Source organism: Siphateles boraxobius, unplaced genomic scaffold (genome assembly GCF_051911475.1).
Source record: "Siphateles boraxobius isolate OS27281-9 unplaced genomic scaffold, OSU_SipBor_1 7, whole genome shotgun sequence".
In the NCBI taxonomy this organism is placed as follows: Eukaryota; Metazoa; Chordata; class Actinopteri; order Cypriniformes; family Leuciscidae; genus Siphateles; species Siphateles boraxobius.
Genome location: NW_027509197.1, coordinates 17,372,594 through 17,391,747, shown reverse-complemented (window position 1 = coordinate 17,391,747; position 19,154 = coordinate 17,372,594). Strand labels below are relative to the sequence as shown.

Here is a 19,154-nt window from a genome sequence, read left to right as displayed (position 1 = left end):
AGGCTTTTCAGTATATGGTCCTACCATTCGGCCTATCGCTAGCACCTCGTGTCTTCACAAAATGCATGGATGCCGCGCTTCTCCCCCTGAGACAACGGGGAATGCGTGTTCTGAACTACCTCGGCGATTGGGTTGTTCTAGCGCAATCGGAGGGCGAGTTGTAAACTCACAGATCATTTCTCCTCAGCCATTTGGAAGGCCTGGGGCTCAAGGTCAATTTCATGAAGAGCGCACTGTCCCCATTGCTTTTCTGGGGATAGTTTTCGACTCTCACCAGAGCGCGCCCTCGCTATACAGCGACTTGTGGCCTTGTTCAAAGTGTTCCTGGGTTCCTAGCCGAAGCACCCTAATTGGTTCGCGCGTCTCAGCCGCCTCACCATAGGATGTGCAGTTGCTGCAGCACAGCCAATGGCAAACTAGACGCTCTGCTCTATGCTCGTTGTGCAGCTGCACTGCGTTTTAAAATAAAGGCTTCAATATTTTCGAGAAAAGGAGTTTTCCCATAGCGTCTAGCTAGAAGCAACACTCGTTCCCTATTCTCAAGGAACCGAGGTTACGTTAGTTACCGATATGTTTTCCGCGTTTTTTCAAGTATTGAGGCACTTGAAAAAGCATTCAGTTGCGTTCTAGGTGGTGGGACAAGTCTGTGGCAAAACACAAGTGTTTTTTGCATCAAAAAGAAGGTATTTTTGCTTTGGTTAAGTACTTACTACCAACAAAATCCAATCAGAATTTTATTAATTGAATTAATAAATCGTTCGATCAGACTTAACTGTTTTGTATATATAGGTTGTTATATAGATTAATGTGTTTGCGCATGTGGTGACAGCGGTGAGTAAATCGAGTTACCCCTCCCACTTCTGCTAGTTTTAGATTTCTTATCACGTGCCGCCAATCAGCCAATAATATTACAGATGACCTGTGGTAAAATTACTTTACTCCATTCTACCCTTGTAAAACTAATCCCGTCCGAATATAAGAAGAAAATACATGAAAGATTACCCAATAACTACCCAACTAGTATCGATTATTTTCCTTGTATTGTTTATTGTCATAAAATAAGTTCTCCATATGCCTTCTTCAGGTTCTGTACAGGCAGAAATGGGACGAGACCAAGGATAGGTACTTGCTCCCTCCTGACGCCCCTGAGCTGGTTCTTGCTGTGAAGAATGCAGCAAATTACAGCAAGGTAGATCTCTGATTCCTATCTTAGTATTAGATAAGCCCTAAAGTAAAATGTATATTGACATTACTGGCTGATTCACCCTCTACAATGATTTAATATCTCTATCAGAAATTGTACACAGCGGAGTGGGATGAGGATAAGACCATGTACTATCCATACAGTGACAGCCCAGAACTGCGCAGGGTGGCCAAGGCCCAAAAAGACGTCAGTGATGTAAGTCAAATCGTGAAATTTCAAAATCAACTATCATTAAACTGTCATATGGAAAAACAAAAGCTTTTAGTCTCTAAACTAAATATTTTATTTTATTTTAGCTAAAAAAATATTACAAATGCTCTTACTGCATACCTTGTCTCAAAAATATGTTGTGCTCCACCTTCACAGATTGTCTACAAGAAGGGCCATGATGAGCGCAAGGCAAAGTACACGTCTCTGGCTGAATCCCCAGAGATGGAACTGGCAAAGAAAAACTTTGCCAATCGTAGTGATGTAAGACTTCCCTGGTTTTTGTGCCTTCTGAATCAATTCCCATTTTCCTGGAGTGTTAATAATGAGTCCTACGACAAATGGTCTTTTTAGTTTCCATATATCAAAGTTCCATCTATCAAAGTTATTTAAGCTTTTTTGTGCCCAAAGCAATACATTTTATTTTATTTATTGTAGATTATATTTATTTATATTATATTGTATTTTAAGAAGTGAACATCAGAAATTGTGTATAATGTAATTTTTTTCTGTCCCTGCAACAATAGATTGTGCATGTAAGCCATAGGCTCACCGAAGGTGAGAAATAATATAAAACCCTTAAATTCTTTTACAGCTTAAATATCATGAGGATTACAACAAGAACGTCAAGGGCCAATGGTGTGAAACCCCTTACTTTGATGTCGCTATTGCTAAAATGGTTATGGACAACATCAGCGACGTAAGTGCCATAAACTCAGCGTTATTCAAAAACAGATGTTCTGATGAAAAAGTTCAAATAAATATATTTATCAAAGTGAAACATGCGCATTATTAATATAAAACATTCTTAATATTCAGATCAAATGTAAAAAAAATGTTAACTGAGTGTCTCACACTTCTTTCCAGAAAAAATATACGTCTGAATTTGAAGATATGAAAGACCAAATTTATTTCATGCAAACAGACACACCAACGTATGCTTCCAATAAAAAGGCTTGTGAAGCTGCAAGTACGGTAGGTTTTGAGAATTTATTTACACTACATTTTTTTTCTTTTTTATTTCTTCACACATACAGTGGAGTCTGATACCATATGAAAATGTGGTGATTATTTTTATATAAACCTAGAAATATGCAGAAAGTTTTTTTTAAATAAAATTAAAACAAAGAAATGTTATGATGTAAGGTACACAATCAATATTTAAAATGATGCACTATCTATAAATGAGAGAATATAGCATTTTGACTAGTAGTGTTTTTTACTTTTTATCACTGTATTTTCAGACTAGCTTTAGAACATTCCAGCATTTGTGCATTGCCTCCTGATTAAAAATAAAAGTGAGATAGGACATATCAATGGACATACTTTTTTAGATCTCTTCTCATTGTATGGAAACAACCTTCCCGTGATGACTCTTTAAACAGATCATGAGTCAGTCCAGAGATTCACATGACTGATGATCTGGGCCCAGGTTATCTCTTTTGATCCCTGCTTACTTACTGCTTACACAAGGTTGGACATGAAAGAACAAACAGGATTAGATCCTGTGTATTTTTATACATGCAGTTTGCAAAAGTATGGAATTTGATTTGAGTAATTTTCAGCTCTGGATATGTATGGAAAAAAAAAAAATTCTGTTTCCAGACAATTTCCCCTATTCAGTTCTCTAAAATATAAAATTAATAATTTCTAAAAAAATAAATGTATAATACAAGCAGAGTGATTTCATGGCAAAAGCTTTGTGATTGTTTAGTGACTGTAAAACACGAATGAATGAATTCAAGGCGCACATTTTCATTATGCAAACTGTTTGTCTTTCTTTACCATTGTATTACCATACCAAGTGAGTTTCTTTTGAACTTCACTAAACAAATGTGTGACAGATAAACCAGCAACAAATAAAGGAGCAAATATTCATTTAATTCAGACTGTACTTTGCTGTTTGGAGATGGTGCTGAAATTTGTAAATGTGTAGGAACCTTGTATAAAACTAACCGGGGATGAGAATCAAAACAGAGATGAATTTTTGTTCCTGGACTTGTTGTGAACGTTTTGTGTTGTCTTTAAAAAAAAAAAATAAAGACTTTTCTGAGCCCTTATAAACTTTAAACACTTGAAGAAGAACCCATGACTCATATCAGTTTCAGAATCATTTGTCATTTAATATATGCATTTTTTTCCACCTTTACAGGTCAAATATAAGAAGGACTATGAGAAGACAAAAGCAGTGTGTGATTACAATGTTCTCCCTGCTACAGAGAACCCCCTTCTCAGACAGCTGAGATACGCAGGCACCATCTTGAGTGATGTATGTTTATCCAGATCTTAATCATTATACTGTAGTGGTCTGCTTTGGCAGGACATTTTTATGGTTTGAGAGGACTTTACTAAGTTCATCATACTAAATATTGCCACAAGACAGCTGAAATAAATTATTTAGGGAAATACAAATATTTACAAAACCAAAGTGATTTTTTTTCCCTGTCTTTTTTTGTTGATGCTTGGTGTCATAGTGTTAATAATGAGTTAATGATGGCGTGGATTATAGCTTTATAATTCAGTTAGTGTTAACATACAGTTGATTAAAAAAAACATATCTCTTTAGACATATCTCTGGATGGGTTTATCAAGTTTATCTCAAATTGTTGGCTAATATCTGACATTCCTTTCTTTTGTCTTTTCCAGAAAGTATATAAAGCTAGTTATGAGAAATCAAGGGGATCCAGCATCAATTACTGCGACACTCCCAAATTCAAGATGGATAGTGTATTAAAGAAGTTCAGTGATGTAAGTTATAATTTCATCGTTTGCTATAAACATTTTATATTTCCTTGCATCTCAAGTTTTTATCGTTCTCTTTCCTCAGACACGTTATAAAGAGAAGTATGAAAATCAGGTGAAGGGTCATTATATTGGTAGCTATGAAGATATATTTACAGTTCACTGCCGGCAACTGGAAGAAATGAAGAATGATGTAAGTTTCCATAATGTGGATATGCATATATTTTCATCTTCTTGATCACAAAAATCTTATTTGTGTATCCACATTTGCTTTCTTTCTCATTCAAAAGCAAAACTACAAAGCTGATTATGAGGACATAAAGACACGATGTTTCTTCCCTCAAACTGTTACACCAGAATACGAAGTCAATAAGAAGCTTGGTCAATGTAATGATGTAAGTACATAAACTCCCTTTAATGGATTGAATACAGAACCTGACTTTAGGTGATGTTTTTTTGCGTTTCTCTTTTCAGAAAGTTTATCGTCAACATCCAGACAAGGTGAAGTTCACACAGGTGACAGACTCACCTGTTCAATTGCAAGCTGCCATCAACGCCCACCAGTTGAGTGATGTACGTAAAAAGATTTCATTATTATGACTGAATAAAACCAAAAAATCTGTGAAAAGTTTACCAGTTGATTTATGGACTGGGTTGAATTGTAATGTTGTCCTAGAAAAATCCCCTCATTCATCATTAGAGCACAGTTGTCAATTGCTGCTGACAATAGAGTCAATCCCTAGACATATTATTAGAACTGTTGTTTGTGCTATTTCGAGTGAAAGCCACAGGCAGTCAAAGCCTAACAAACAACTAAAACCAATCCCTTTGAGACCGAGGAGCCATGTAGCGGTGTTTATCGAGCTCGTCCTGTTCCGATGAACACCATAGAGCAATATGGAAACATTGTATTTACTAGGGAAATATGTACCTAAATAATAATGATATAAGATAATAATATTATTCTGTGATATATATATATATATATATATATATATATATATATAACCTATTAATATTATATATATATATATATATATATATATTTATCAAGATGTAGAATATTATCACTAACACTTTTATTTTTTTTTCCTTTCTACAGCTCAACTACAAGCAAAAGTATGAGAAGGAGAAATTTAAGTGTTACCTCCCTCCTGATTACCCTTTCTTCATTCAGTCTAGAGTTAATGCGTATAACCTTAGTGATGTAAGTTCATTCAGTCTGCCTTTTAATTGATAAAATGCTGTTCCTGAGTTCATAGCATTAGATTGAACTGAAACCTGACCATAATACACTATTTTGTATTCACTGGAATGGTTCTCTATTTCTTGTTCACAGACGTGTTACAAGTTTGAATGGGAAAAAACTAAAGCAAAGAAATTTGAGGTGAAAGGAGATGCAATTTCAATCCTTGCAGCCCGTGCTCACACTAACATTGCTAGTGATGTAAGTAAATGGGATATTTGGGCTGTTTCCCTGACAGAGTTCAGGCCATTGTGACACTGGTATGGTCTTTAATGTTAGGTGAAATACAAGAAGGAATATGAGAAAAACAGAGGACAGATGGTTGGGGCCCTCAGCATCAACGATGACCCCAAGATCATGCACTCAGTACATGTTGCTAAGATCCAAAGTGAGGTACGGTTCAACTAGCACATTACTGATAACTTATATACACAATCCTAAAGCTTTTTTTGTGTGCTAACAGTCCATTTTTGATTCTCTGAAATACAGCGTGAGTACAAGAAAGACTATGAGAAGATGAAGACCAAGTACCATGCTCCGCTGGACATGATGCTTGTGACTCTTGCTAAGAAATCCCAGGCCATTGCCAGCATGACTGGCTATAAGAAGATCTCAAACCGTTACCTCCTCCCTTATGACAGCATATCACTGGACTCGGCAAAGAAGGCCAATGCTATTCAGAGTGATGTAGGGATCCCTGCAGCTCTTACACACTAGAATGAGCACAAATTTACAAGTTTAGTGTTGACAAGTGCAGTTTTCATTTCTTTCCTTAAAGATTTCCTGTTAAAACATAAAGTTGAGGTGGGATTTAGAAAGGCTTGTTTAAAAAATAAAATAGGCATTAACTAAACATCACTGCTGTTAACCATGCAAACCATGCTTTTCTTGTCAGAAGTCTTATTGAATTATACACAGTTTTAGAGTTTTGAGTTATCAATATGTTTTGATGTATTTTTTGTCTATTTTGATCTTGAAAGTAAAAGACATTGAATTTTGCATTCATATATCTGCTAAACTATCTTTTTTAGGAGCATCTATTCCAAAAGACATGGATTAAAATCACAAATCACAATTTTAACTTGATGAGGTCTTTAATGTACAGACTGTTTCTATTTCGAAGGCACTTGGAGTCATTTTTATAATCTAAATAAGATTTTTTGTTTTTCATTTTAGTTATGCTTTTGATCATTAACTAGAAAAGGTCTATATAGCAAAAGTTGATCAATCACGCCTTTCATTTTTTGTGATACTTGTGATTTTTTGTGAAACTTTGTGTGATTTATTTTTCTCATCATTTGTAACCACAGAATGAATACAAGTCAGACTACAATAACTATGTCAAAGGAACGCCTTGGGTCCCTTACGGCTCCTTGGAAGTTGAGAAGTGCAAAAAATCTGGGCAGATCTTAAGTGAGGTATGGCACTTCAGAAAGAGGCAAAGTTTTCTTAATCCATATTGGATTTATGTTGTCATCAATCATGTAATATTTATATATTTCTCTTACTTAGAAAAAGTACAGGCAGAATCCAGACACTGTACCTTTTACTGCTATAGATGACCACCCTCTCCAGCTGCAGGCTAAAGCCAACCAGATGATAAGAAGTGATGTAAGGGAAAACAAGCAACCAAACTTGATTAATTGTTATTCTGAATAATGCCAAACCAGCACATTTATGTGAAATTGTGAATTTTTTGCTCACTGTAGCTGCACTATAAGAAAGGTCTAGATAAAGTCCTTCAGAAATACTCCCTGCCTCCAGATGTCCCACAGTTCATTCAGGCCAGGTGTAATGCCTACAACATAAGCGATGTAAGTGAAAATGCCCTAATGTGTTTTATGATATTTGGCATGTTTTTTTTTTGTTTGTTTGTTTTTGCAAAGGTGATGACTCTCTTTATCTATTGTGTATTTGCTTTTTCAGAAATGCTATAAGCTTGAATGGCTGAAGACTATTGCAAAGGGGTATGATCTGAAGTCTGACGCCATACCTGTAAAAGCTGCGAAGGCAGCCAGACATGCTGCTAGTGATGTAAGTGATGTGCCCCTTTCATAGAGGAGAGGGATGGATGGAAAAGTGCATTGTGGAACCGAATACTATTAAATACACTGTTTATTTATGATGATGCCTTTCAGGTTCAGTATAAGAAGCAGTATATGAAGGACAGAGGCCACCATGTTGGCTTCCGTAGCCTCCAGGACGACCCCTTGCTGGTGCATTACATGGAGGTGGCTAAGATACAGAGTGAGAGGAACTACAAAAAGGATTACCACAAATCCAAGCTGAAGTACCACACCCCCGTGGACATGTTAAGTGTTGTGCAGGCCAAACATGCCTCTAAGGTTCAGACAAATACAGGATACAAGCAGCATTTCCATAATTACACCCTGCTGCCTGATGCCTTGAACCTGGCGTTAGCTCGCTCCATGAACATCAGCTCCAGTGATGTAAGAAAAAATCATCTTAATATACAGGACATGTTTGCTCAGCTCTTTGTGAAACTCTCTCATCTAGATTTACAGAAAATAATAGCATAAACTTATAGCAATACTTTTTTTAAAAACACTTATTTTACAAACCATATATCAATAAGATTAAAAGTTTGGGGTCAGTAAGATTTTCTGAAAGATACTTTTTTTCAATAAATTAATCAAAAGTGGTTCTATATCACAAGAAAGCAGATCTTTTGAATGTTCTATTCATCAAAGAATCTTGAAAAAACATCACATTTTCCACAAAATTATTAGGCAGGTCAACTATTTATTATAACAAATGTTTCTTGAGCAGCAAATCAGCATATTAGAATGATTTCTGAAGGATCATGTTACACTAAAACTGGAGTAATGATGCTGAAAATTCAGCTTTTCCATTACAGAAATAAATTAAATATTAAAATAGAAAACCGGTATTGTACAATATTTAAACATTTTTTTTTGATAATTGTTTTGATCAAATAAATGCATTCTTGGTGAAAATAAGAGACATTTTTAAAAAAATATTACCGTCCCCTAATTCATAATTGTACATATTAAAAATCAATAAAAGCTTTTAACAATTAATCTTATATTCAAATTTTCAAGAAACTCACAATGCTTTTGATTATTATTTTTTAAATCTAGATCAGAGAATAATAATGATAAAGATGTGAGAAAATAGACACGTAAAAATGTATAGTTATGTGAAAATGTTTTTACTAAAATGTGCTGTTTAATTCCAATTCAGTTCCAGTATAAACAGGATTATGAGAACTACGTTAAGGGCACTGGCTGGATCACCCTCGGTTCACTGGATGTTGAAAAAGCAAAGACTGCTGGTGCAGCTCTCAATGAGAAGAAGTACAGGCAGCACCCAGACACTTTCAAGTTCACTAGCGTTCTGGACACCCCAGTCATGGAACAAGCCAAACTGAACGCACAGCAGCTAAGCGATGTGAGGGACAAATGCATTCTGTTGTTTTATCGTTTGAGTCCTTAATGAGTATCCATGATGGAGGTTAAATGAATTTCTTTCTAAATCATGTCATATTGTTTTTTATTTGTACAGAGACTGTACAAGGCCAGTGGGGAGAAGTTCAAGCACACTTACCATCTCCCTGCTGATGCACCAGAGCTCTTGCAAGCCAAGTACAACGCTGTCAATGTCAGCAAGGTAAGAGTGCTTTATATTTTATAATGTATACAACATTGAGACAGTTTTCAGAATCTAGTTCTGCTGAGAGCTTGTGTTTTCTTTTGCTTTTGCAGACATACTATACCTATGCACACAAGCAGGATCTACTGAAAGGACATCAAATGAAGCATGATGCCATTTCTATCGTTGCTGCGAAATCCTCCAGGGATATTGCCAGTGATGTAAGCAAGCATACATTTAATTTATTAATATTGAATTTGTTTGAGTGTATTTTTGACATACTGTATATACAACTGTGTTGTGTTTTTTTTATTTTATAGTACAAGTATAAGCTTGCATATCAGAAAGCAAGAGGCCACCATGTTGGCTTCCGTAGCCTCCAGGACGACCCCTTGCTGGTGCATTACATGGAGGTGGCTAAGATACAGAGTGAGAGGAACTACAAAAAGGATTACCACAAATCCAAGCTGAAGTACCACACCCCCGTGGACATGTTAAGTGTTGTGCAGGCCAAACATGCCTCTAAGGTTCAGACAAATGCAGGATACAAGCAGCACCATCACAACTATATCCTCCTTCCGGATGCCATGCACATTGGACTGGCTCGCAACATGATGGAGATCCAGAGTGATGTAAGAACAACTGAAAAAGGATATGTGGTACTTTTATTGTAAACCTGGAATGATAACTTATGCTTTGACAAAATGATTGACAGATTCCTTTTTATCTCTTCAGAATTTGTACAAATCAGATTTCAACAACATCTTCAAAGGAGCAGGCTGGGTTCCCATAGGTTCTATAGATGTTGAGAGGGCTAAAGCTGCCAACAAAGCCCTTGATGAGAAGTCGTACAGAATTCACCCCAGCGCATTGAAATATACCAGTCTAACAGACCAGATGAACATGGTTTTGGCCATGAGCAACACAAAACTACAAAATAAAGTAAGAGTACTTCAATAATCTATTCTGAATGATAACCACAATGATGCTATAGAACTTACTCACATGTTCTTGTTTTATTTATTTTTTGCATTTTAGAAGGCCTATAAAGCCTCTGGAGAGAAATTCATGCACACCTACAATCTACCAGCTGATGCCCCAGAGTTCCTCCAGGCCAAATATAATGCTCAGACTATGAGTGAGGTGAATGAAGTGAACTGCAAATGACAAAATGTTTGTATGTTCTGTGTATGTAAAAAGTGTTTATTTGTAATGGCAAATACAATCTAAATTGAATAAAAGAGAAACGCTTTTCTGTAGGGTTCTATGTGTTAATATTAGATATTATGAAATAAAGATTAAAAATTATTTTTAGTGCATTTATTAATCTTGGCTTATTTTAGTTCTTAATGCATTACCTAATGTTAACATAATATATTTTAATTTTAAATTGTGTGTGTAGAAATTAAATGCTATAAAAGTTTTGTTCATTGATAGTTCAACTTAATTATATATGCAGTCTTTACCACTGAAGTGTTTTAAAGTTTTTTCTTTTAAATGTATTTTCATGTCATATCTTTGTCTAATTTTTATATATATATATATATATATATATATATATATATATATATATATATATATATATATATATATACACCATGACCTGATCAGTTAATTACATTTAATTTAAGTAAAATGTATTTATTTATTTGTTTGTTTGTTTGTTTATTTTGAAAGACTAATATAATGTAGATATTAACAAAAAATATTTTTTTATAGTCAAACTACAAGGCTCGGTGGCTTGCGGACATTGCCAAAGGCTATGACTTGAAATCTGATGCTATTTCCATTCTAGCTGCTAAACAAGGAAGGCACATTGCCAGCAATGTAAGTGCATCTTGCATTAAATTTTTGAAAGGCCTGTTCAGCAGGTCCGAAAAATCAAAACCAAAAAATTTATATAAATGGATGTACTGGATTGATTTATTTATTGTTCTTTGATCATAGTATCAGTACAAAAAAGCATATGAGAAAGCAAGAGGCCACCATGTTGGCTTCCGTAGCCTCCAGGACGACCCCTTGCTGGTGCATTACATGGAGGTGGCTAAGATACAGAGTGAGAGGAACTACAAAAAGGATTACCACAAATCCAAGCTGAAGTACCACACCCCCGTGGACATGTTAAGTGTTGTGCAGGCCAAAAATGCCTCTAAGGTTCAGACATATGCAGGATACAAGCAGCATTTCCATAATTACACCCTGCTGCCTGATGCCTTGAACCTGGCGTTAGCTCGCTCCATGAACATCAGCTCCAGTGATGTAAGTCCATAATTTTTAAGACCCATGCATCCCACCTGTAGGGGATGGATCATAACTTGTGTGATCTTTATTACGACTGAATTACAATTGAATTAACAAAGGATTGAACATTTTGTTTGTTGTCTCCCAGGTTGAGTACAAGAGTGAGTACAATTGCACAATGAGGGGTGTAGGATGGGTGCCCATTGGTTCATTGGGAGTAGAGACTGCAAAGATTGGAGGAAAGATCTTGAGTGACCACAAGTACCGCACTCACCCCTCCAACTACAAGTTCCACAAACTTATGGACTCTATGGATCTCACATTGGCTACCGCCAACAATAAGATCATGGACAAGGCAAGCCTAGATTCTGTTTATTTTCATTGGTTTGACTGGTGAAAAATTAATGGTCAATTCATGAACATTTAAATGCTTTTGTTTGCAGAAATCCTACCATGCTGCCTGGGAACAGGACAAGCTTAAGATTCATGTGATGCCTGACAGTCCTGAAATTGTCCTGGCCAAGGCCAATTCATTGAACATGAGCCAGGTATGATTCACAAGACTGACTTTTGTATTTATTCAAAATATTCTCATTAATAATCAAAGCAAAAAACACAAGTGCAGTATATTTCATTGCCTTTTCTATGCATTTTCAGAAACTCTACAAAGCTGGCCTTGAGGAAATGTATAAAAAGGGCTATGATCTCAAACCAGATGCTATTTCGATTGTGGCTGCCAAAGCAGGCAGAAATATTGTTAGCAATGTAAGTATGCCATCAGCCATTGTCCTCTTGCTCTTATACTGTGTTTGCAAAAATCCTTGATGTGTTGGAATCTTTTCTGATTAATCCATGTTCCTGCCATTACAGTACAAGTATAAGCTGGCATATGAGAAAGCAAGAGGCCACCATGTTGGCTTCCGTAGCCTCCAGGACGACCCCTTGCTGGTGCATTACATGGAGGTGGCTAAGATACAGAGTGAGAGGAACTACAAAAAGGATTACCACAAATCCAAGTTGAAGTACCACACCCCCGTGGACATGTTAAGTGTTGTGCAGGCCAAACATGCCTCTAAGGTTCAGACATATGCAGGATACAAGCAGCATTTCCATAATTACACCCTGCTGCCTGATGCCTTGAACCTGGCGTTAGCTCGCTCCATGAACATCAGCTCCAGTGATGTGAGTCATCCTCTTCAACTTTACGTGTCATTGTTTTTAGCAAAGCTTCCACTTCTGTCACTATAAATTGTCTAAATGAAACTTGTATTTTTCAGGTTGAGTACAAGAGTGAGTACAACTGCTCAATGAAGGGTGTGGGATGGGTGCCCATTGGTTCATTGGGAGTAGAGACTGCAAAGATTGGAGGAAAGATCCTCAGTGACCACAATTACCGCACTCACCCCTCCAACTACAAGTTCAAAAAACTTATGGACTCTATGGATCTCGCATTAGCTACTGCCAACAATAAAATCATGGACAAGGTAGGTTACAATTTTGTAATTAACTCCTTTGGTAATTATAAATTCTGAGATTTATCTGCATGTAATTTTTAATGGATTATGTGACTGGTCCCATTAATAAATAATATTTTAAATGCATTTTATTGCAGCAAGCTTACACAGATGCTTGGAACAAGGACAAGATAAAGGTTCATGTCATGCCTGACTGTCCGGAAATCATTCTTGCAAAAGCTAATGCTATCAACATGAGTGAGGTAGGTGTAATCTTTAAATTGTTTACAAGAAGTTCAAATTGAGTAAAATACATTTTCAACAGAATATTTCCAGACACTTTGTCTGCTTTTGCTGGAACTAACTAAATATATAATCTAATTAATATTAATATGATTTTGCTACGTTGTTTGGCAACAGCCTAAAGTTTGGATAATGATTTATATTTCTTGGTGGAAGATTTGTTTATTCCTATAATTATTGATAATAAGCGTTACCGTTTGAGCATTGGTGTCTTCTATCATGGCGATTTTTTAGCCATTTTGTAAAAGAAATTAGGTAAGTCATGCCTAAGAACGTGTATAACCTGTACTGGAATTACGTTTTGACTACAGAAAGCCTACAAAGCAGGACTGGAAGCCCTGAAGAAGAAAGGTTATGACCTCAAGGCAGATGCTGTATCAGTGATTGCGGCTAGGACCTCCACAAACATTGCCAGCGATGTGAGTTTCTCAGATAGATAATCAAATGTTTTTGTCACTAGCTTTATCCAAGTATTACCAGTTCTGACCTCTACAAATACTTTTCATTACAGTACAAGTACAAAAAGGAGTACAATAAAGCAAGAGGCCATCATATTGGCTTCCGTAGCATCCAGGACGACCCATTGCTGGTGCACTACATGCAGGTGGCTAAGATTCAGAGTGATAAACTATACAAGAAGGATTACCACAAGGCCAAGCTGAAGTACCACACCCCCGTGGACATGTTAAGCGTTGTTCATGCTAAGCAGGCTACGGCTGCTCAGACCTTTGCTGGATACAGGCATATCGTTGCACATAATAAAGTTATGCCTGATGCCATGAACCTGGTACTAGCCCGCAACATGCAGACGATCGCAAGTGATGTGAGTCGGGATCTTTGCATTTTCTTATGTTTTAATGTCTTTGATAAAATGCTATTCTTTTTCAATTAGATTTTACATGGTGGATATGACAGCATTCTTTCTCATTCTGCAGAACATCTACAAATCTGAGTACAACAATTACGTCAAAGGAGTTGGATGGATTCCCATTGGATCTCTGGATGTGGAGAAAGCAAAAATTGCTAGCCGGATAGGCAGCGAGAAACAGTACCGCACACCTGCCAGTAACCACAAGTTCACTAAAGATATGTTTTCCATGGATCTGGTCCTAGCTGCAACCAACAATGACATCAACAACAAGGTGAAAATTGAAACCATTTGACTAGACACAGCGCTTTGCTTTTGATTATCTTGACTATTATGTTTAGTCAGCCTACTTTCTTTTTGGTGACTCATAATTAATAATAGCCAGTATAAATTAATAATTTAAAATTGACCCATTTATTCTTTCTACAGCAAAAGTATATTTCAGCCTGGGAACAGGACAAAACCAAAATTCACATTATGCCAGATTCGATGGAAGTGGCTCTTGCTCGTCAAAATAAAGTTAATTACAGCGAGGTTAGTGATGCCATCAGATTCATAATTGTTGATTGATTGCAACCAGTAATTGTCAAAGTATAATTGTAAATAATAATTTCTTATTCTCCTTTAGAAACTTTACAGACTTGCCAATGAACAAGCAAAGAAAAAAGGTTACGATCTACGTGCTGATGCTATCGCAATTCAAGCTGCTAAAGCATCATGTGCCATTGCTAGTAATGTAAGTCTTTCTTCCTTATTGGACCCATCATATGATTACTGAGTATTTATCAGAAAGTAATAGATGTTTTGATGGACTTTTCACAGTACAAGTACAAGACTGGTTACCGTAAGCAAGTTGGTCATCACATTGGAGCCCTAAGCGTCCAGGATGATCCTTTGCTTATGCTGGCTTTGAATTCAGCTAGAATTGCTAGTGATGCTCTCTACAAGAAGGACTTCAACAAGTCCAAGACCAAGTTCAACCTCCCAGTGGACATGATAGCTTTTGAGTTGGCCAAGAAGAACCAGATCCAAGTCAATGATGCCAACTACAGAACCTATCTGCACAACTGGACCTGCCTGCCCGACTCCAATGACGTTGTCCAGGCCAGACAATGTTATGAGATCCAGAGTGATGTTAGTCTGAATTTACTGCAATTTTATACATTAATAAATAAGTTTGAAGGGTCATCCTTATGAGGCTTGTATAGGCAGTCTTTTCACACATATCTGCTCTTAGGCGGTCTACAAAGCTGATCTTAAGTGGCTAAAAGGTCTCGGATGGGTCCCCATTGGTTCAATTGATGTTGAGAAGGTGAAAAAGGCTGGAGAAATCCTAAGTGAACAGAAGTACCGTCAGCACCCAAGCAAGTTCAAGTTCACTTGCACAACTGAAGATATGCCACTGGTCTTGGCTAAAGCCAATAATGACATCATGAACAAGGTACTGTAGCTGTACATTTGGTATCTAGACACATGTGGGACAGGTCTAAAATATTGTTTTTGACATTAATTTTGGTGTTTAATTCTCTCTCCGTTCTGGCAGTCAAAATATGTTGAAGCTTGGAACAGTGATAAAACGAAGATTCACATCATGCCAGATGCAATGGACGTGGTTCTTGCAAAGCAAAACAAAGTCACCTATAGTGAGGTCAGTATTTCATATTTAAAATTGAATGCTCAGTTGCATATCAAAGTATTTCCATTTGTAAAACTGAAACAAATATTATAAATATTGACTATGAGACATAGACAGATGAAAAGCAATAAACAATGTTTTTATGTGAAGACAACAAAAGATACATTATATTCTGCTGTTCCCACAAGTTTGTTCAAATATTTTGTGTGATTTGCTCTTCAGAAACAATATAAACTCGCCCATGAACTGGCCAAGAAGAAGGGTTATGATATGCGCAGTGATGCCATATCTATCATCGCTGCCAGAGCCTCCAGAGACATTGCTAGTGACGTAAGTACAACAGATTGATAAGGCAATATATGACATATTTAGGATATACTTTGCTACACTGAGAATATTTTCTTTCCTTGCAGTACAAGTACAAGACTGGTTACCGTAAGCAAGTTGGTCATCACATTGGAGCCCGCAGCATCCAGGATGATCCTCTGCTCATGCTGGCCTTGAACTCAGCTAAGATTGCTAGTGATGCTCTCTACAAGAAGGACTTCAACAAGTCCAAGACCAAGTTCCACCTCCCAGTGGATTTGCTGTCTCTTGAGCTGGCCAAGAAATGTCAGAGCCAGGTCAATGATTTCAACTACAGAACCTACCTGCACAACTGGACCTGCCTGCCAGACTCCAATGATGTCGTGCAGGCCAGACAAGTCTATGACATCCAGAGTGATGTATGTGATATCCATCTTCTGTTCAGCAATTTCCATTTATCCAATTTCCATTTTGTTTTTTAGTTTGTAGCCAGTATGCAAGAGTGTTATTAAAATAGAAAAAGGGATTGCTTGAGCCCTAGAGATAAGAGATAAAGTGATAAAGCTACCAAGATACAATGAATAAGCTGTAGAGTCATTAACAGGTATTCTTTCAACATATGCTCTTAGGCTGTTTACAAGGCTGATCTAAAATGGCTTCAAGGTCTCGGATGGGTCCCCATTGGTTCTCTGGATGTTGAGAAAGCGAAAAAGGCTGGAGAAATCCTGAGTGAAAATAAGTATCGTCAGCACCCAAGCAACTTCAAATTCACCATGACAACTCAAGACATGCCGATTGCCTTGGCTAAAGCCAACAATGATGTCATGAACAAGGTAACTGCTGATCAGATATTACATATGCATGTTTAATTTTCTTATTTATTTAATTTGTTAAGTGTGTAGACAGTTGATGTGTGGATGAGAAGTATTTTTTCTTATTTTTTTAATTTCATGCTCCTATTTGATAGCAACAATATGTTGAAGCCTGGAACAAAGACAAGACAAAAGTCCATCTTATGCCAGATGCTATGGACATTGTACTAGCAAAACAAAACAAGGCCAACTACAGTGTGGTAAGTATGTCACATCATTAGCCCCTAAATGGTGTATAATGGATGTTCGTTGTCAATAATTTATATATTATTTTCTGCTTTGTGAAATTTTAAAATAAAATAATTGTTTATTTTAATATTTTCTAAGAATTTATACAAGCTTGCAAACGAGGAAGCTAAAAAGAAGGGCTATGACCTGCGAAGTGATGCCATCGCCATCAAAGCAGCCAAGGCTTCCAGGGACATTGTCAGTGATGTGAGTATTTTGATTTACAGCATTAAAAGTCAACAAAACATATCACATCATAAAATTAACTTGTGTCATTAACCACTCTTTCTTGTAAACAGTACAAGTACAAGACTGGTTATCGTAAGCAAGTTGGTCATCACATTGGAGCCCTAAGCGTCCAGGATGATCCTTTGCTCGTTCTGGCTTTGAACTCAGCGAAGATTGCTAGTGATGCTCTCTACAAGAAGGACTTCAACAAGTCCAAGACCAAGTTCCACCTTCCAGTGGACTTGCTGTCTCTTGAGCTGGCCAAGAAATGTCAGATACAGGTCAATGATTTCAACTACAGAACCCACCTGCACAACTGGACCTGCTTGCCAGACTCCAATGACGTCGTCCAGGCCAGAAAAGTCTATGATCTTCAGAGTGATGTAAGCTGCTATATAGATATGCTATATTTAGGATTTAAAAAAGTGAGATCTCCATTTTTCAAAAACATCCAGTTTATACAGGCATATGATTTCGTACATAATGTCAATGTGTTTGCAATGTTTGTTCTCAGGCAGTGTACAAAGCTGATCTTAAATGGCTTCAAGGACTTGGATGGGTTCCCATTGGTTCGATTGATGTTGAGAAGGTGAAAAAGGCTGGAGAAATCCTAAGTGAACAGAAGTACCGTCAGCACCCAAGCAACTTCAAGTTCACCTGCACAACTGAAGACATGCCACTGGTCTTGGCCAAAAACAATGCAGGCATCATGAACAAGGTAGCCTGATTTGATCAGTACCATAATTTTCTACTCTTTTCCATTGTAATGTGTATAGATACTTTGCATTTATGATTATTTTTCTTTTTCTTTACACTATAGAAAAGCTATGTGGAAGCTTGGGAAAAGGATAAGACCAAGATCCACGTCATGCCAGATACAATGGAGATATTGCTAGCCAAACAGAACAAAATTAATTACAGTGTGGTGAGTTATTCAGTTCAAGTCATTGAATTGATGATGAGAAGTTATATTTTTTCCCCATATTTACTTTTATTACTTTCTTAATAATTTTGTGGGCATTTAAATTATATATATATATATACACATATATTGATATAACATCATTTCTTTAACTGTTGTTTTTTTCCCCAGAAACAATATACGCTTGCAAATGAGGAGGCCAAAAAGAAAGGCTATGACATGCGTGGTGATGCCATTTCTATTAAAGCAGCTAAAGCCTCTCGGGATATCATCAGTGATGTGAGTGCTCCTGTCCTTTCTTTATCATAGTCATTTGTAGTTCATGGTCCAGAATGTTCTCCTAGTCTTTTATTCACTCTTATTGCCCTTTAATCATTCAACTGTAGTACAAGTACAAGACTGGTTATCGTAAGCAAGTTGGTCATCACATTGGAGCCCTGAGCGTCCAGGATGATCCTTTGCTCGTGCTGGCCTTGAATTCAGCTAGAATTGCTAGTGATGCTCTCTACAAGAAGGACTTCAACAAGTCCAAGACCAAGTTCAACCTCCCAGTGGACATGATAGCTTTTGAGTTGGCCAAGAAGAACCAGATCCAAGTCAATGATGCCAACTACAGAACCTACCTGCACAACTGGACCTGCCTGCCCGACTCCAATGACGTCGTCCAGGCCAGACAATGTTACGAGATCCAGAGTGATGTACGTGTATTTAAAGTCCTCTTGACTTTTGTTATTTCTTGCTACAATCATGTCAAATTATTCATATATATATATATATATATATATATATATATATATATATATATATATATATATATATATATATATATGTGTGTGTGTTTTTTTTGTCTGTGCAATTAGGCAGTGTACAAGGCTGATCTGAAATGGCTTCAAGGATTAGGATGGGTTCCCATTGGTTCAGTTGACGTTGAGAAAGTGAAGAAGGCAGGAGAAATCCTGAATGAGAGGAAGTACCGTCAGCACCCAAGCAAGTTTAAGTTCACCGTTACTACTGAAGACATGCCACTAGTTTTAGCTAGAAATAATGCTACTAATGCAAACAAG

At 36.9% G+C, this 19,154-nt stretch overlaps 1 protein-coding gene across 25 annotated transcripts in view; it reads left to right on the top strand.

The window, feature by feature from the left end:
• The window catches only part of neb (nebulin), a 63,615-nt gene that overhangs the window by 8,574 nt on the left and 35,887 nt on the right, over positions 1-19,154 (top strand). For all 25 annotated transcript variants that reach the window (XM_077217018.1, XM_077217016.1, XM_077217008.1 and 22 more), the window contains exons 8-59: positions 1,085-1,189; positions 1,295-1,399; positions 1,571-1,675; positions 2,007-2,111; positions 2,279-2,386; positions 3,564-3,680; positions 4,058-4,159; positions 4,239-4,346; positions 4,444-4,548; positions 4,628-4,726; positions 5,256-5,360; positions 5,493-5,600; positions 5,679-5,792; positions 5,889-6,086; positions 6,710-6,817; positions 6,912-7,010; positions 7,109-7,213; positions 7,326-7,433; positions 7,538-7,849; positions 8,625-8,831; positions 8,946-9,050; positions 9,146-9,253; positions 9,353-9,664; positions 9,768-9,974; positions 10,071-10,175; positions 10,752-10,859; positions 10,980-11,291; positions 11,422-11,628; positions 11,717-11,821; positions 11,931-12,038; positions 12,144-12,455; positions 12,551-12,757; positions 12,886-12,990; positions 13,342-13,449; positions 13,542-13,853; positions 13,966-14,172; positions 14,328-14,432; positions 14,527-14,634; positions 14,721-15,032; positions 15,136-15,339; positions 15,442-15,546; positions 15,757-15,864; positions 15,948-16,259; positions 16,470-16,673; positions 16,808-16,912; positions 17,040-17,147; positions 17,240-17,551; positions 17,683-17,886; positions 17,989-18,093; positions 18,262-18,369; positions 18,477-18,788; positions 18,951-19,154. In XM_077217018.1, coding sequence (XP_077073133.1) covers positions 1,085-1,189; positions 1,295-1,399; positions 1,571-1,675; positions 2,007-2,111; positions 2,279-2,386; positions 3,564-3,680; positions 4,058-4,159; positions 4,239-4,346; positions 4,444-4,548; positions 4,628-4,726; positions 5,256-5,360; positions 5,493-5,600; positions 5,679-5,792; positions 5,889-6,086; positions 6,710-6,817; positions 6,912-7,010; positions 7,109-7,213; positions 7,326-7,433; positions 7,538-7,849; positions 8,625-8,831; positions 8,946-9,050; positions 9,146-9,253; positions 9,353-9,664; positions 9,768-9,974; positions 10,071-10,175; positions 10,752-10,859; positions 10,980-11,291; positions 11,422-11,628; positions 11,717-11,821; positions 11,931-12,038; positions 12,144-12,455; positions 12,551-12,757; positions 12,886-12,990; positions 13,342-13,449; positions 13,542-13,853; positions 13,966-14,172; positions 14,328-14,432; positions 14,527-14,634; positions 14,721-15,032; positions 15,136-15,339; positions 15,442-15,546; positions 15,757-15,864; positions 15,948-16,259; positions 16,470-16,673; positions 16,808-16,912; positions 17,040-17,147; positions 17,240-17,551; positions 17,683-17,886; positions 17,989-18,093; positions 18,262-18,369; positions 18,477-18,788; positions 18,951-19,154 — 8,367 coding nt within the window. The remainder of the gene's footprint in view (positions 1-1,084; positions 1,190-1,294; positions 1,400-1,570; positions 1,676-2,006; positions 2,112-2,278; positions 2,387-3,563; positions 3,681-4,057; positions 4,160-4,238; positions 4,347-4,443; positions 4,549-4,627; positions 4,727-5,255; positions 5,361-5,492; positions 5,601-5,678; positions 5,793-5,888; positions 6,087-6,709; positions 6,818-6,911; positions 7,011-7,108; positions 7,214-7,325; positions 7,434-7,537; positions 7,850-8,624; positions 8,832-8,945; positions 9,051-9,145; positions 9,254-9,352; positions 9,665-9,767; positions 9,975-10,070; positions 10,176-10,751; positions 10,860-10,979; positions 11,292-11,421; positions 11,629-11,716; positions 11,822-11,930; positions 12,039-12,143; positions 12,456-12,550; positions 12,758-12,885; positions 12,991-13,341; positions 13,450-13,541; positions 13,854-13,965; positions 14,173-14,327; positions 14,433-14,526; positions 14,635-14,720; positions 15,033-15,135; positions 15,340-15,441; positions 15,547-15,756; positions 15,865-15,947; positions 16,260-16,469; positions 16,674-16,807; positions 16,913-17,039; positions 17,148-17,239; positions 17,552-17,682; positions 17,887-17,988; positions 18,094-18,261; positions 18,370-18,476; positions 18,789-18,950) is intronic.